The 15,856-nt window shown below is 38.0% G+C and overlaps 1 protein-coding gene across 12 annotated transcripts in view; it reads right to left on the minus strand.

The window, feature by feature from the left end:
• The window catches only part of NEK1 (NIMA related kinase 1), a 216,646-nt gene that overhangs the window by 54,592 nt on the left and 146,198 nt on the right, over positions 1–15,856 (minus strand). For all 12 annotated transcript variants that reach the window (XM_054485170.2, XM_063664283.1, XM_063664282.1 and 9 more), the window contains one exon: positions 15,161–15,313. In XM_054485170.2, the coding sequence (XP_054341145.1) occupies positions 15,161–15,313 (153 nt within the window). The remainder of the gene's footprint in view (positions 1–15,160; positions 15,314–15,856) is intronic.

Genomic DNA, 15,856 nt, shown 5'->3' on the forward strand with positions numbered 1-15,856 from the left:
GGACATGCTTGTAGTCCCAGCTACTTGGGAGGCTGATGTGAGATCACCTGAGCCAGGAGATGGAAGTTGCAGTAAGCTGAGATTGTGCCACTGCCCTCCAGCCTGGGTGACAGAGTGAGTCCCTGTCTCAAGAAAAAAAAAAATTACAACTTTTTGAGAGACAATACAGTAAGATACAAATAGAAACAAAAAGTTGAAAAGTGAGGGACAAAGTTAAGAGTCTTTATTAGTTTTTTATTTGCTTGTTTGGTATCTGTTTTTGCAATCACTGTTGTCATCAGTTTAAAATAGTGGGTTATAAGATAGTATTTATACCTCATAGTACCCTCAAAAATAAAAAATCATACAACAGATACACAAAAAAATAAAAAGCAAGAAATTAAAACATACCACTAAAGAAATCACCTTCCCTAAAATGAAGATATGAAGGAAGGAAGGAAGAGAAGTCCACAAAACAACCAGAAAACAAATAACAAAATGGCAGAGTTAAGTCTTTACTTGTAATAATCCCATTGAATGTAAGTGGAATAAACTCTCCAATCAAAAGACAGAGAGTGGCTGAATAGATTAAAAAAGAAGACTCGACAGGAGTTCCAAGATGGCGGAATAGGAAGAGCTCCAGTCTGCAGCTTCCAGCGTGATCGATGGAGAAGATGGGTGATTTCTGCATTTCCAACTGAGGTACCTGGTTCATCTCAATGGGACTGGTTGGACAGTGGGTGCAGCCCACGGAAGGCAAGCCGAAGCAGGGTGGGGCATCACCACACCTGGGAAGCGCAATGGGTCGGGGGATTTCCCTTTCCTAGCCAAGGAAAGCCATGACAGACTACCTGGAAAAACGGGACACTCCCCACCCAAATACTGTGCTTTTCCCAAGGTCTTAGCAACCGGCAGACTAGGTGATTCTCTCCTGTGCCTGGCTTGGCAGGTCCCACGCCCATAGAGCCTTGCTCACTGCTAGCCCAGCAGTCTGAGATGGATCTGCGAGGTAGCAGCCTGACTCGGGGAGGGGCATCTGCCATTGCTGAGGCTTCAGTAGGTAAACAAAGCTGCCCAGAAGTTCGAAATGGGCGGAGCCCACAGCAGCTCAACAAGGCCTACCGCCTCATTAGTCCCCCACCTCTGTGGGCAGGGCATAGCTGAACAAAAGGCAGCAGACAACTTCTGCAGACTTAAATGACTGTCTAACAGCTCTGAAGAGAGCAGTGGTTCTCCCAGCATGGTGCTTGAGCTCTGAGAAAAGATAGACTGCCTCCTCAACTGGGTCCCTGACCCCCATGCAGCCTAACTGGGAGACACCTCCCAGTAGGGGCTGACTGACACCTTATATAGGTGGCTGCCACTCTGGGGCAAAGCTTCCAGAGGAAGGATCAGGCAGCAATATTTGCTGTTCTGCAGCCTCCACTGGTGGTACCCAGGCAAACAGGGTCTGGAGTGGAACTCCAGCAAACTCCAACAGATCTGCAGCTGAGTGACCTGACTATTAGAAGGAAAACTAACAGTAAGGAATAGCATCAACATCAACAAAAAGGTCATCTACACCAAAACCCCACCTGGAGGTCACCAACATCAAAGACTAAAGGTAGATAAAACCACAAAGATGGGGAGAAACCAAAGCAGAAAAGCTGAATATTCTAAAAATCAGAGCGCCTCTTCTCCTCCAAAGAATCACAGCTCCTTGCCAGCAACAGAACAAAGCTGGACGGAGAATGACTTTGACGAGTTGACAGAAGTAGGCTTCAGAAAGTCGGTAATAACAAACTTCTCTGAGTTGAAGGAGGATGTCTGAACCCATAGCAAGGAAGCTAAAAACCTTGAAGAAAGATTAGACGAATGGCTAACTATAATAAACAGTGTAGAGAAAAACTTCAATGACCTGATGGAGCTGAAAACCATGGCACGAGAACTTCGTGACACATGCATGAGCTTAAATAGCTGATTCGATCAAGTGGAAGAAAGGGTATCAGTGATTGAAGATCAAATGAATGAAATAAAGTGAAATAAATAGAGAAAAAAGAGTAAAAAGAAATGAACAAAGCCTCCAAGAAATATGACACTATGTGAAAAGACCAAATCTACGTTTGATTGGTGTACCTGAAAGTGATGGGGAGAGTGGAACCAAGTTGGAAAACACTCTGCAGGATATTATCCAGGAGAACTTCCCCAACCTAGCAAGGCAGGCCAACATTCAAATTCAGGAAATACAGAGAACACCACAAAGATACTCCTGTAGAAGAGCAACCCCAAGACACATAATTGTCAGATTCACCAACGTTGAAATGAAGGAAAAAGTATTAAGGACAGCCAGAGAGAAAGGTCGAGTTACCCACAAAGGGTAGCCCATCAGACTAACAGCGGATCTCTCAGCAGAAACCCTACAAGCCAGAAGACAGTGGGGGCCAATATTCAACATTCTTCAAGGAAAGAATTTTCAACCCAGAATTTCATATCCAGACAAACTTAGTTTCATAAGTGAAGGAGAAATAAAATCCTTTACAGACAAGGAAATGCTGAGGGATTACAAGAGCTCCTGAAGGAAACACTAAACATGAAAAGGAAAAACTGTTACCACCCACTGCAAAAACAGGCCAAATTGTAAAGACCATTGATGCTATGAAGAAACTGCATCAATTAACGGGTAAAATAAACAGCGAACATCATAATGACAGGATCAAATTCACACATAACAATATTAACCTTAAATATAAATGGGCTAAATGCCCCAATTAAAAGACACAGACTGGCAAATTGGATAAACAGTCAAGACCCATCAGTGTGCTGTATTTAAGAGATCCATCTCACGTGCAAAGATGCACACAGGCTCAAAATAAAGGGATGGAGGAATATTTACCAAGCAAATGGAAAGCAAAAAAAAGCGGGGGTTGCAATCCTAGTCTCTGATAAAACAGACTTTAAACCAACAAAGATCAAAAGACACAAAAAAGGCCATTACATAATGGTAAAGGGATCAATGCAACAAGAAGAGCTAACTATCTTAAATATATATGCACCCAATACAGGAGGACCCAGATTCATAAAGCAAGTTCTTAGAGACCTACAAAGAGACTTAGACTCCCATACAATAATAATGGGAGACTTTAACACCCAACTGTCAATATTAGACAGATCAACGAGACAGAAGGTTAACAAGGATATCCAGGACCTGAACTCAGCTCTGCAATAAGCAGACCTAATAGACATCTACAGAACTCTCCACCCCAAATTAACAGAATATACATTATTCTCAGCACCACATAGCACTTATTCTAAAATTGACCACATAATTGGAAGTAAAGCACTCCTCAGCAAATGTAAAAGAACAGAAATCACAACAAACTGTCTCTCAGACCACAGTGCAATCAAATTAGAGCTCAGGATTAAGAAACTCACTCAAAACCGCACACCTAAACAGAAACTGAACAACTTGCTCCTGAATGACTACTGGGTACATAATGAAATGAAGGCAGAAATAAAGATGTTCTTTGAAACCAATGACAACAAAGACACAATGAACCAGAATCCCTGGGACACATTTAAAGCAGTGTGTAGAGGTAAATTTATAGCACTAAATAACCACAAGAGAAAGCAGGAAAGATCTAAAATTGACACCCTAACATCACAATTAAAAGAACTAGAGAAGCAAGAGCAAACAAATTCAAAAGCTAGCAGAAGGCAAGAAATAACTAAGATCAGAGCAGAACTGAAGGAGATAGACACAAAAACCCTTCAAAAAATCAATGAATCCAGGAGCTGGTTTTTTGAAAAGATCAACAAAATTGACAGACCGCTAGCAAGACTAATACAGAAGAAAAGACAGAAGAATCAAATAGATGCCATAAAAAATGATACAAGGGATATCACCACCAATCCCACAGAAATACAAACTACCATCAGAGAATACTATAAACACCTCTACGCAAATAAACTAGAAAATATAGAAGAAATGCATACATTCCTGGACACATACTTACATAATTACTACCTGGAGACTTTAACACTATACTCTCCCAGACTAAACCAGGAAGAAGTTGAATCCCTGAATAGACCAATAACAGGCTCTGAAATTGAGGCAATAATTAATAGCCTAACAACCAAAAAAAGTCCAGGACCAGATGGATTCACAGCTGAATTCTACCAGAGGTACAAGGAAGAGCTGGTACCATTCCTTCTGAAACTATTCCAATCAATAGAAAAAGAGGGAATCCTCCCTAACTCATTTTATGAGGTCAACATCATCCTGATACCAAAGACTGGCAGAGACACAACCAGATAATTTTAGAGCAATATCCCTGATGAACATCGATGCAAAAATCCTCAATAAAATACTGGCAAACTGAATCCAGCAGCACATCAAAAAGCTTATCCACCATGATCAAGTTGGCTTCATCCCTGGGATGCAAGGCTGGTTCAACGTACACCAATCAATAAACGTAATCCATCACATAAACAGAACCAACAACCAAAACCACATGATTATCTCAACAGATGCAGAGAAGGCCTTCAACAAAATTCAACAGCCCTTCATGCTAAAAACTCTCAATACACTAGGTATTGACGGAACACATCTCAAAATAATAAGAACTACTTATGACAAACCCACAGCCAGTATCATACTGAATGGGCAAAAACTGGAAGCATTCCCTTTGAAAACTGGCACAAGACAAGGATGCCCTCTCTCACCACTCCTATTAAACATAGTGTTGGAAGTTCTGGCCAGGGCAATGAGGCAAGAGAAAGAAATTAAGAGCATTCGATTAGGAAAAGAGGAAGTCAAATTGTCGCTGTTTGCAGATGACATGATTGTATATTTAAAACCCTATTGTCTCAGCCCCAAATTTCCTTAAGCTGATAAGCAACTTCAGCAAAGTCTCAGCATACAAAATTAATGTGCAAAAATCACAAGCATTCCTATACACCATTAACAGACACACACAGAGCCAAATCATGAGTGAACTCCCATTCATAATTGCTGCAAAGAGAATAAAATACCTAGGAATCCAACTTACAAGGGATGTGAAGGACCTCTTCAAGAAGAACTACAAACCACTGCTCAACGAAATAAAAGAAGACACAAACAAATGGAAGAATATTCAATGCTCATGGATAGCAAGAATCAATATCATGAAAATGGACACACTGCCCAAAGTAATTTATAGATTCAATGCCATTCCCATCAAGCTACCAATGACTTTCCTCACTGAATTGGAAAAAACTATTTTAAAGTTCATATGGAATCAAAAAAGAGCCCGCATTGCCAAGACAATCCTAAGCCAAAAGAACAAACCTGGAGGCATCATGCTACCTGACTTCAAACTATACTACAATGTTGGGAACAAGCCCCCCAAAATCTGGCCATAAACTGGCCCCCAAACTGGCTATAAACGAAATCTGCTCTGCAGCACTGTGACATGTTCATGATGGCCATAACGCCCATGCCGGAAGGTTGTGGGTTTACTGGAATGAGGGCAAGGGACACCTGGCCCGCCCAGGGCAGAAAACTGCTTAAAGGCATTCTTAAGCCACAAACAATAGCATGAGCGATCTGTGGCTTAAGGACATGCTCCTGCTGCAGTTAACTAGCTCAACCTATTCCTTTAATTCGGCCCATTCCTTCATTTCCCATAAGGGATATTTTTAGTTAATTTAATATCTATAGAAACAATGCTAATTACTGGCTTGCTGTTAATAAATATGTAGGTAAATCTCTGTTCGGGGCTCTCAGCTCTGAAGGCTGTGAGACCACTGATTTCCCACTTCACACCTCTATATTCCTGTGTTTATGTCTTTAATTCCTCTAGCGCCGCTGGGTTAGGGTCTCCCTGACTGAGCTGGTCTTGGCACTAAAAGGCTACAGTAACCAAAACAGCATGGTAATGGTACCAAAACAGATACACAGACCAATAGAACAGAACAGAGGCTTCAGAAATAATGCCACACATCTACAACCATCTGATCTTTGACAAACCTGACAAAAACAAGAAATGGGGAAAGGATTCCCTATTTAATAAATGGTGCTGAGAAAACTGGCTAGCCATATGTAGAAAGCTAAAACTGGATCCCTTCCTTACACCTTATACAAAAATTAATTCAAGATGGATTAAAGACTTAAACGTTAGACTGAAAACCATAGAAACCCTAGAAGAAAACCCTAGGCAATACCATTCAGGACATAGGCATGGTCAAGGACTTCATGACTAAAACACCAAAAGCAATGGCAACAAAAGCCATAATAGACAAATGGGATCTAATTAAACTAAAGAGCTTCTGCATGGCAAAAGAAACTACCATCAGAGTCAACAGGCAACCTACAGAATGGGAGAAAACTTCTGCAATCTACCCATCTGACAAAGGGCTAATATCCAGAATCTACAAAGAACTTAAGCAAATTTACAAGAAAAAAACAACCCCATCAAAAGGTGGGGCAAAGGATATGAACAGACACTTCTCAAAAGAAGACATTTATGTGGTCAACAAACATATGAAAAAATGCTCATCATCACTGGTCATTAGAGAAATGCAAATCAAAGCCACAATGAGATACCATTTCACACCAGTTAGAATGGCAATCATTAAAAAGTGAGGAAACAACAGGTGCTGGAGAGGATGTGGAGAAATAGGAATGCTTTTACACTGTTGGTGGGAGTGTAAATTGGTTCAACCATTGTGGAAGACAGTGTGGCAATTCCTCAAGGATCTACAACTAGAATTACCATTTGACCCAGAAATCCCATTACTGGGTATACACCCAAAGGATTATAAATCATGCTACTTTAAATACACATGCACATGTATGTTTATGGTGGCACTATTCACAATAGCAAAGACTTGGAACCAACCCAAATGCCATCAGTGATAGACTGGATTAAGAAAATGTGGCACATATACACCATGGAATACTATGCAGCCATAAGAAAGCATGAGTTCATGTCCTTTGCAGGGACATGGATAAAGCTGGAAACCATCATTCTCAGCAAACTATCACAAGGACAGAAAACCAAACACCACATGTTCTCACTCATAGGTGGGAATTGAACAATGAGATCACTTTGACACAGGGCAGGGAACATCACACACTGGGGCATGTTGGGGGATTGGGGCCTGGTGGAGGGATAGCATTACAAGAAATACCTAATGTAAATAATGAGTTGATGGGTGCAGCAAACCAACATGGCACATGTATACCTATGTATCAAACCTGCATGTTGTGCACATGTACCCTAGAACTTGAAGCATAATCAAAAAACAAAAGAAGACTCAATGAACAGCTGCCTACAAGAAACAGACTTCACCTATAAAGACACACACAGGCCAAAAATAAAGGGATGAATAAAGATATTCTATGCCAACAGAAACCAAAAAAGAGCAGAAATAGCTATGCTTACATGAGACAAAATAGATTTCAAGACAAGAACTATAAAAAGATACAAATAAGGTCATTATATAATTATAAAATGGTCAATTCAGCAAGAGGATGTAACAGTTATAAATATATATGCATCCACTACTGGAATACCCATATATGTACAGGAAATATTATTAGAGTCAAAGTGAGAGATAGCCCCCAATACAATAATACCTGGAGACTTTAACACTATACTCTCAGCATTGAACAGATCATCCAGGCAGAAAATCGACGTAGAAACATCAGACTTAGCTGACTCTAGTAGCATTGCCTAGTGGGTCATCACAGCTCTGCAAGGAGCAGCAAAAGAAAAATAAAAAAAAAGAAAAGAAACATCAGACTTCATCTGTATTGTAGACCAAATGGACCTAATCGATATCTACAGAACATTTCATCTAACAGCTGCAGAATACGGCTTCTTCTCCTCAGTACATGAATCATTCTCAAGGATAGAACATATGTTAGATCACAAAACAAGTCTTAAAACATTCAAAAAACCTGAAATTATACCAAGTTTCTTCTCTGACCACAATGGAAGAAAACTAGACATCAATAACAAGAGGAATTTTTGGAAACTATACAAACACATGGAAATTAAACAATACGCTTCTGAATAAACAGTGGGTCAATGAAGAAATTAAGAAGGAAACTGAAAAAAATTTTGAAACAAATGATAATGGAAACACAATATACCAATACCTCTGGGATACAGCAAAAGCAGTACTAAGACAGAAGTTTATAGCTATCGGTCCCTACATCAAAAAAGAGGAAAACCTTCAAGTAAACAATCTAATGATCCATCTTAAAGAACTAAAAAAGCAAGAGCAAAGTAAGCCCAAAAGTAGTAGAAGAAAAGAAATAATAAAGATGAGTGCAGAAATAAATAAAATAGAAACAAAGAATACAAAAGATCAATGAAATCAAAAGTTGGCTTTTTGAAAAGATGAACAAAATCAACAAACCTTTATCCAGACTAAGAAAAAGAGAGAAGACCCAAGCAAACAAAATCAGAGATGAAAAAGGAGGAATTATAATACAACTGATACTGCAGAAACTAAAAGGATCTTTAGAAGCTACTATGAGCAGCTGTATTTCAAGAGATTGGAAAACTTAGAAGAAATGGATAAATTTCTAGACATATATAACTGTTTGGAGGTTCCTCCAGAAACTAAAAATATAGCTACCATGTGATCCAGCAATCCCACTGCTGGGTATATATCCAAAAGAAAGGAAATCAGTATATCAAACAGATATCTGCAGTCCTATGTTTACTGCAGCACTATTCACAACAGTGAAGATTTAGAAGCAACCTAAATGTCCATCAACAGTTGAATGGATAAAGAAAATGTGGGACATATACACAATGGCGTACTATATTCAGCCACAAAAAAAGAATGAGATCCTGTCAGTATCATGTATGGAACTGGAGGTCATCATATTAAGTGATATAAGACAGGCACAGAAAGACAAATCTCACATGTTCTCACTTATTTGTGGGAGTTAACAATTAAAACAACTGAACTCATGGTGATAAAGAGAGCAGAACGGTAGTTACTAGAGGCTGGGAAGGGTGTTGGTGGTGGGTGGTGGGGGATGGTTAATGAGTACAAAAATACAGTTAGACAGAATGTATATGATCCAGTATTTGATAGCACAACTAGGTGACTAAAGTCAAGAATAATATATTGTATATTTAAAAATAACTAAAATAGTAGAATTGGACTGTTTGTAATACAAAGAAAGGATAAATGCTTTATGTGACCCATTTACCCTCATGTGATTACTATGCATTGCGTATCTGTATCAAAATACCTCATGTACCCAATAAATATATACACCTACTATGTACCCACAATAGTTAATAAAACATTAAGAAAAAAGAGCAATTGACTGAGAGGAAAGGCAAAGACAACCCAAAACATACAAAGTGGAAATTCCCGAAGACTGAAGAAAAAAAACAGAATACTAGATGCCCAGTATGGTGGCACATGCCTATAATCCCAGCCCTTTGGAGGCTGAGGCAGGAGGATCACTTGAGGCCATGAGTTCAAGACCAGCCTGGGAAACATAGCAAGACTCCATTGCTGTTAGAAAAAAGAAAGAAACGGAGAAAAGGAGAAAAGGAGAAAGGGAGAAAGAGAGAAAGTGTGGGGCAGGGGGAGAGAAGGAAGGAAGGAAGGAAGGAGAGAAAGAAGGGGGGAGGGGAGAAGGAGGGGAGAGGGAGGGGAGAAGAGGAGAAAGGAAAGGAGGGGAGGGGAGGGAAGAAGGCAGGCAATAATTCAAGAGTACTGTCCTAAAATCGAGAGGATAAAAAAAGACTCCTAAAACTGACAGGGGAAAAAAAGATCGGAAGCTACATATTAAAAAGATACACTATGATGAAGACTACAAAACTGATGAAAAAATTAAAGAACAATAAAGATATATCTCCAACTTATGGACAGGAAGCTTCAATATCATTAAGATGTCAGTTTTTTTCCAACTTGATTGATCTTTGGATTTAACACAATCCCAGCCAACCCAGCAAGCTCTTTTGTGGATACAGACATAATAACTCTAAAGTTTATATGGATGTACAAAAGACCCAGAATAGCCAATACATAATTAAAGGAGAACAAAGTTGGGGACTGACATTATGTGACTTCAAGAAATACTATAAAGCTACAGTAATCAGGATATTGGGGTACTAGCAAAAGAACAGGAAAAAAGTTGAATGGAATGGATAGAGAGTTCAGAAATGGCCCCATACAAATATAGTCAACTGATCTTTGGCAAAGGAGCAAAGATAATTCATCGAAGAAGGAATAGTTTTTACAATAAGTGGTGCTAAAAAAACACTGTACATCTACTTGTGAAAAAATGTATCTAGACACAGACCTTATAACTCTTCAAAAATATTTACTCCAAATAAATCACACAACTAAATATAAAATGCAAAAATAGGCCGGGTGCAGTGGCTCACACCAGTAATCCCAGCACTTTGGGAGGTTGAAGCGGATGGTTCACTTGACCTCAGAAGTTTGAGACCAGCATAAGCAACATGGAGAAACTCCATCTCTACAAAAAATACAAAAATTAGCCAGGCACAATGATGCACACTGGTGGTCCCAGCACTTGGGGGTTTGAGGTGGGAGGATCACGTGGGCAAACCCTGTCTCTACTAAAAATACAAAAATTAGCCAGGCATGGTGGTGCATACCTGTAGTCCTAGCTATTCAGGAGGTTAAGGTGGAAGGATCACCTGGGCCCAGGAAGGTTGAGGCTGCAGTGAGCCATGTTGCAACAATACTCCAGCCTGGGCAACAGAGTGAGACCCTATCTCAAAAAAAAAAAAAAAAAAAAAAAAACAATGTCAAGAGAACATGAAGATAAGCCACAGACTAGGAGAAAATACAGGTTGACTATCTCTAATCCAAAATGCTCCAAAATATGAACCTTTTGGAACATTGTTATAATGCCCAAAGGAATGTTCATTGGAGCATTTCAGATTTTGGATTTATGGATTAGAGATACTCAACTGGTATAATGCAAATAGTCCAAAATCTCAAAAAAACCCAATCCAAAACACTTCTGATCCCAAGCATTTCTGATAAGAGATACTCAATCTGTATTTGCAAAAGACATATTTGATAAAGGACCATTAACCAAAATATACAAAGAATTCTTAAACTCAACAATAAGAAAATAAAGTACCCAATTTAAAAATGGGTGAAAGATCTCAACGGGCAACTCACTAAGGTATACAGGTGGCAAAGCAGCGTATAGTAAGAATCATATGAAAAGAGGTTCAACATCATATGTCATGAGGAGATTGCAAATAAAAACAACAAGATACCACTACACAGCAATTAAAATAACCAAAATCCAAAACACTGACAACACCAAATGCTGAAGAGGACATGGAGTAACAGGAACTCTCATTCATTCACTGCAAAATGGTACAGACACTTTGGGAGACTGGTGGTTTCTTACAAAACTAAACATACTCTTACTAGACAATCCAGCAACTGTATTCCTCTGTATTCACCCAAATGAATTGAAAACTTATGTCCACACAAAAACCTGCTCATAGATGTTTATATCATCTTTATTCATAATTGTTATCACTTGGAAGCAATCACGATGTCTTTCAGTACATCTTGAAAGTGAATAAATAAACTTGGCACAGCCATACAATGTAATATTCTGCGCTAAAAAGTAATGAGCTATTAAGACACAAAAAGACTACAGAGGAAACTTAAGTGTATATTACTAAGTGAAACCATCCAATCTGAAAAGAGTACATACTGTATGAGTCCAATTAGATGACATTCTGGAAAAGACAAAACTATGGAGATAGTAAAATAATCAGTGGTTGCCAAGGTTTGGAAGAAAGGGAGGAATAACATAAGCAGAGCACAGGGGATTCTTGGGGCAGCAAATTCTTGTGTAATAATAGTGGTTACATAGCATTATACATTTGTCAAAACCCAGGGAAATTAAAGCACCAAGAGTAAATTTAAATGTAAACTATACACTTTGGTGATAATGATGTGTCAACACTGGTCTATTGATTAAAAGAAACGTACCTCTCTGGTGTGGGCTATTGATGGTGGAGGAGGCTGTGTGTGTCTGGGGGAAGGGCATATACAGGAACTCTGTACTTTTCACTCAATTTTGCTATGTGTATTAGTCCGTTTTCATGCTGCTGATAAAGATATGCCTGAGGCTGGGAAATTCATAAAAGAAAGAGGTACAACTGAACTCACAGTTCCACATGGCTGGGGAGGCATCACAATCATGGCAGAAGGGAAGGAGGAGCAAGTCACATCTTACATGGATGGTGGCAGGTTAAAAAAAAAAAAGAGAGAGCTTGTGCAGAGAAACTCTCATTTTTTAAAAACCATCAGATCTCATGAGATCCATTCACTATTACGAGAATAGCATGGGAAAGACCTGCCCCCATAATTCAGGCATCTCCCACCAGGTTCCTCTCATAACACGTGGGAATCATGGGAGCTATAAGATGAGATTTGGGTGGGGACACAGAGCCAAACCATATCACTATGTATCCAAAACTTCTATAAGAAAAGGTATATTAAACAAACAAACAAAAAACACTATGTACTGTAGTAGAAAAATAAACTCAATGTCAAAATATATTTTAAGAAAATGATTGGACTTTAAGTAAAAAGAAAGATATACTCTGAGCATCCAAGCAAAAAGACCAAATCACTTATAAGGTAAAGAAAATAAAACTGCCATCAGACTTTCTGCAGCAATGTTTTATGCCAGAATATAATTAAACTATATATTAAAGACAGTCAAGGAAAAAAAAGTAAGCCAAGGATTTTACATGCAGCCAAATCGACCCTCACAAATAAAGTCATAAGACAAACTGTTATGAAAATGGAAAATCTATGAGTGTAGTGTTCACACAAGTCCTTCCTAAGGAATCTATTTCAAAAAGAGTTTCAAGCACTCAGAATGACGAAAGAGACACTGACATAAGAATTGGAAGACTAAAATGAAGAACACCAAGGATCTTTTATGTTTCTCATTTAATACACAAAACAAGCCTTGATAGTAGTTTTCCATTCTACACATGGAGGAAATGAATGCCAAAGTCAGAGGAACTTATCCATTGTTGCTGAGCAAGTAATAAAGCCAGGATTGGAACCAAAGCCCATTCTCTTTCTACTACATGAAGCTACCTCCACATACACATGAGCTAAACCTTTGTCTTTGCATATACTAGAATAGCATATTGCCTGGAATTTCATTCTCCTCCTTATCTACCTAATGAGTTATTTGAAAAAAAATCTTTGATAAACCCAAAAGTCGCTTATTCTCTGTGGCTTTCCCTTACCCAAAAGGGCCTATATATTGTCATTAATAAAACTGTATGGTACTGATAAAGAAAAGCCACCTCATCTGTGGTCCCAAAATTGCTTATTGTCTTGTGGCTCTCCCTTACCCAAAAGGGCCATATGTGTTATCATTAATAAAGTCATACAGTACTGATAAAGTAAAGCTACCTCAGCTGTGGCCCCAGAGCATTTCACAAAAAACATCTGTAACACAGATTGTGCCACATGTGATTTCGATGATGGTAAAAACTGTCACTTCTTTGGCTTAAAATCCCAATACAGAGCATATTCTTCCCAGTAAATGTATTTGGGAGAAAAAGAAGAGGGCATATAACAGGTCTGGGATGTCTTTCTTGACTATACAAGATAAAGTTAATTACTTAAATATCTCTGCATTAATTCTGAACTTTGTGGGTACTTTTTATTCTTGTCCTTTTCACGCAATGTTATTATTTGTTTTCATTTTTGTCTGTCCGCTGAGAGCAAGAATGATCTTTTTTTCCTTTATAGCTTACCATCTAACATACAATAGTGAACACAACTAAGAAGTGTTCAATAAATAGTTGGTGACTGAATGAAGAGAAATCATAAGTTATTTCTCAGTTCCAATTCTGTGCAAATGGATTATGATGAATATGAAGAATGAAAGCACAATTTTTATGCAATTTAAGTATTACCGTACACCAAATTGCATATATTTAAGCAATAAAACTTGACATCAAGGAATCAGAATCTAATATTTTAAAAGTAATAGTGTTAATGAGCATCAGCATATTATAGAGCTTTTAGACTACAAAAAAATCTGAATTTTTTTCTCATTTTTTTCCAGAGAGTTTTGCACTGCAGAGTAAAATTATTATTATTATTTAAAAAAATGTTAGAGCCTGAAGGCATTTTCGTCTTGAATAAAGCCTGGAACATTTTGAAAAAGTTACTAGTATTTTTAATTAGTATTTGGCATACAACTGCAAAATTTCCTTATACAAGAATGTGAACAAATCAATTACAAACATATACACTTTTTGCCTTTTTTGCAGATGATTGTATTTCTCAATTCAAATTGTTTTCTCCCTTTAATATTAAAGAAAATAACAGAATTCTTAGCAGCCTACTTTTCCCACTTCAGTAACATGTGTATAGGTTCATTTCACTGGCTAATTCTCAGCATCTGGCTAATTCCATTATTGAACAATATCAGCAGTGTCATCTCCTAGGTTATTTTTCCACCAGCTCTGGATATGAGTGTCACTCGAAGCTTTTTAAGGGGAGACAGAGAAAAAGAGTGAGAGAGATAGAGAAGGAAAGAGAACACAAAAGTGCAACACACATTCCTGCCTAGACACAACTTCTAAAAACAGGAAAAGTACACTCCACTTCCTCATCATTTAAACCAGCTGTTTAATCTGAAAATACCTGTTTCATACATAGACACTCTTCTTGATGCATAGCTGTAATACCAAAGGCCACAAAACTTATGGATCAGGAATATTTCCTCCTGCATCATGACAACTTTCCTTCCCCAGTCCTAGAATTAATAATGTCTGTCACACCTACTGAAATACCTTTTAGTCAATCTCATTCTTGAATCCATATCAAAATAGACACAACTCATCTCAATGCATTTCTTCTATATCTGTTTTCACGTAAAATATCATTCTGACTTTTCCAACTCCACCCATACACACTTCATTTTCCTTTTAGATCCTATCCAGGTCTATCAGGTCAAAACTCAAGACTACCATTTGGACAATCCCCCTAGAAAACACAATCATTCTCATCTAATTAAAAAATTATTATAACAGAAAGATAATTAAAAATAATTCACTTAAAATGGAAACATCTTAAAATACATAATTAGATTTTTAATAACATTACTTCTAGTATAGAAAAACTACTAGTTTCTCCTTACCACTTCTAATAGTTGTATTTTCTAATAGTTCTGTCTGAAGTTGTAGTTCAGCTTCTCCAAGTATCTTTAGAACAGAATCTGTCGGACTTTTCCCCCAGGCTCTTCTTGGAGATCCATTAGGATCTAATTTAATAACTTCTCCCACTGTATGTCCTATAAGAAAAATATACAAAGAAACAATTTTCAATAACAGTATAATAATACTGCATGGTAAGGCAGATTTTGGGTCTTTTATCCAATTGAGTGGTTCATGAGAAAAAAAGGTTATATCACAAAGACTTTCAGGGAAAGAATGATGAATAATGGTGAGAACAGAAGCAAATGAAACTAGCAATAAAAATATATCTATAATTGCCTTTTAGAATATGAATTAAATTCTAGTTTTGGGGAATATAAAAATAGGAAAAAACCATAAATTAATACAGGCTGAGTATCTCTTATCTGAAATGCTTGGGGCCAGAAGTGTTTTGGATTTTGAATTTTTTACATACTTTGAAATATGTGCATATACATAACGAGAATCTTGTTGATGGGACCAAAGTCTAAACATGAAATTCATTTGTTTGTTTTTTAAGAGATAGAGTCTCACTATGTTGCCCAGGCTAGTCTTGGACTCCTGGGCTCAAGTGATCCTCCCACCTTGGCTTCCCAAAGTGCTGGGATTATAGGTGTGAACCACCACAAAGGGCCTCAATA

This window comes from Pongo pygmaeus, chromosome 3 (genome assembly GCF_028885625.2).
Source record: "Pongo pygmaeus isolate AG05252 chromosome 3, NHGRI_mPonPyg2-v2.0_pri, whole genome shotgun sequence".
Lineage (NCBI taxonomy): Eukaryota > Metazoa > Chordata > Mammalia > Primates > Hominidae > Pongo > Pongo pygmaeus.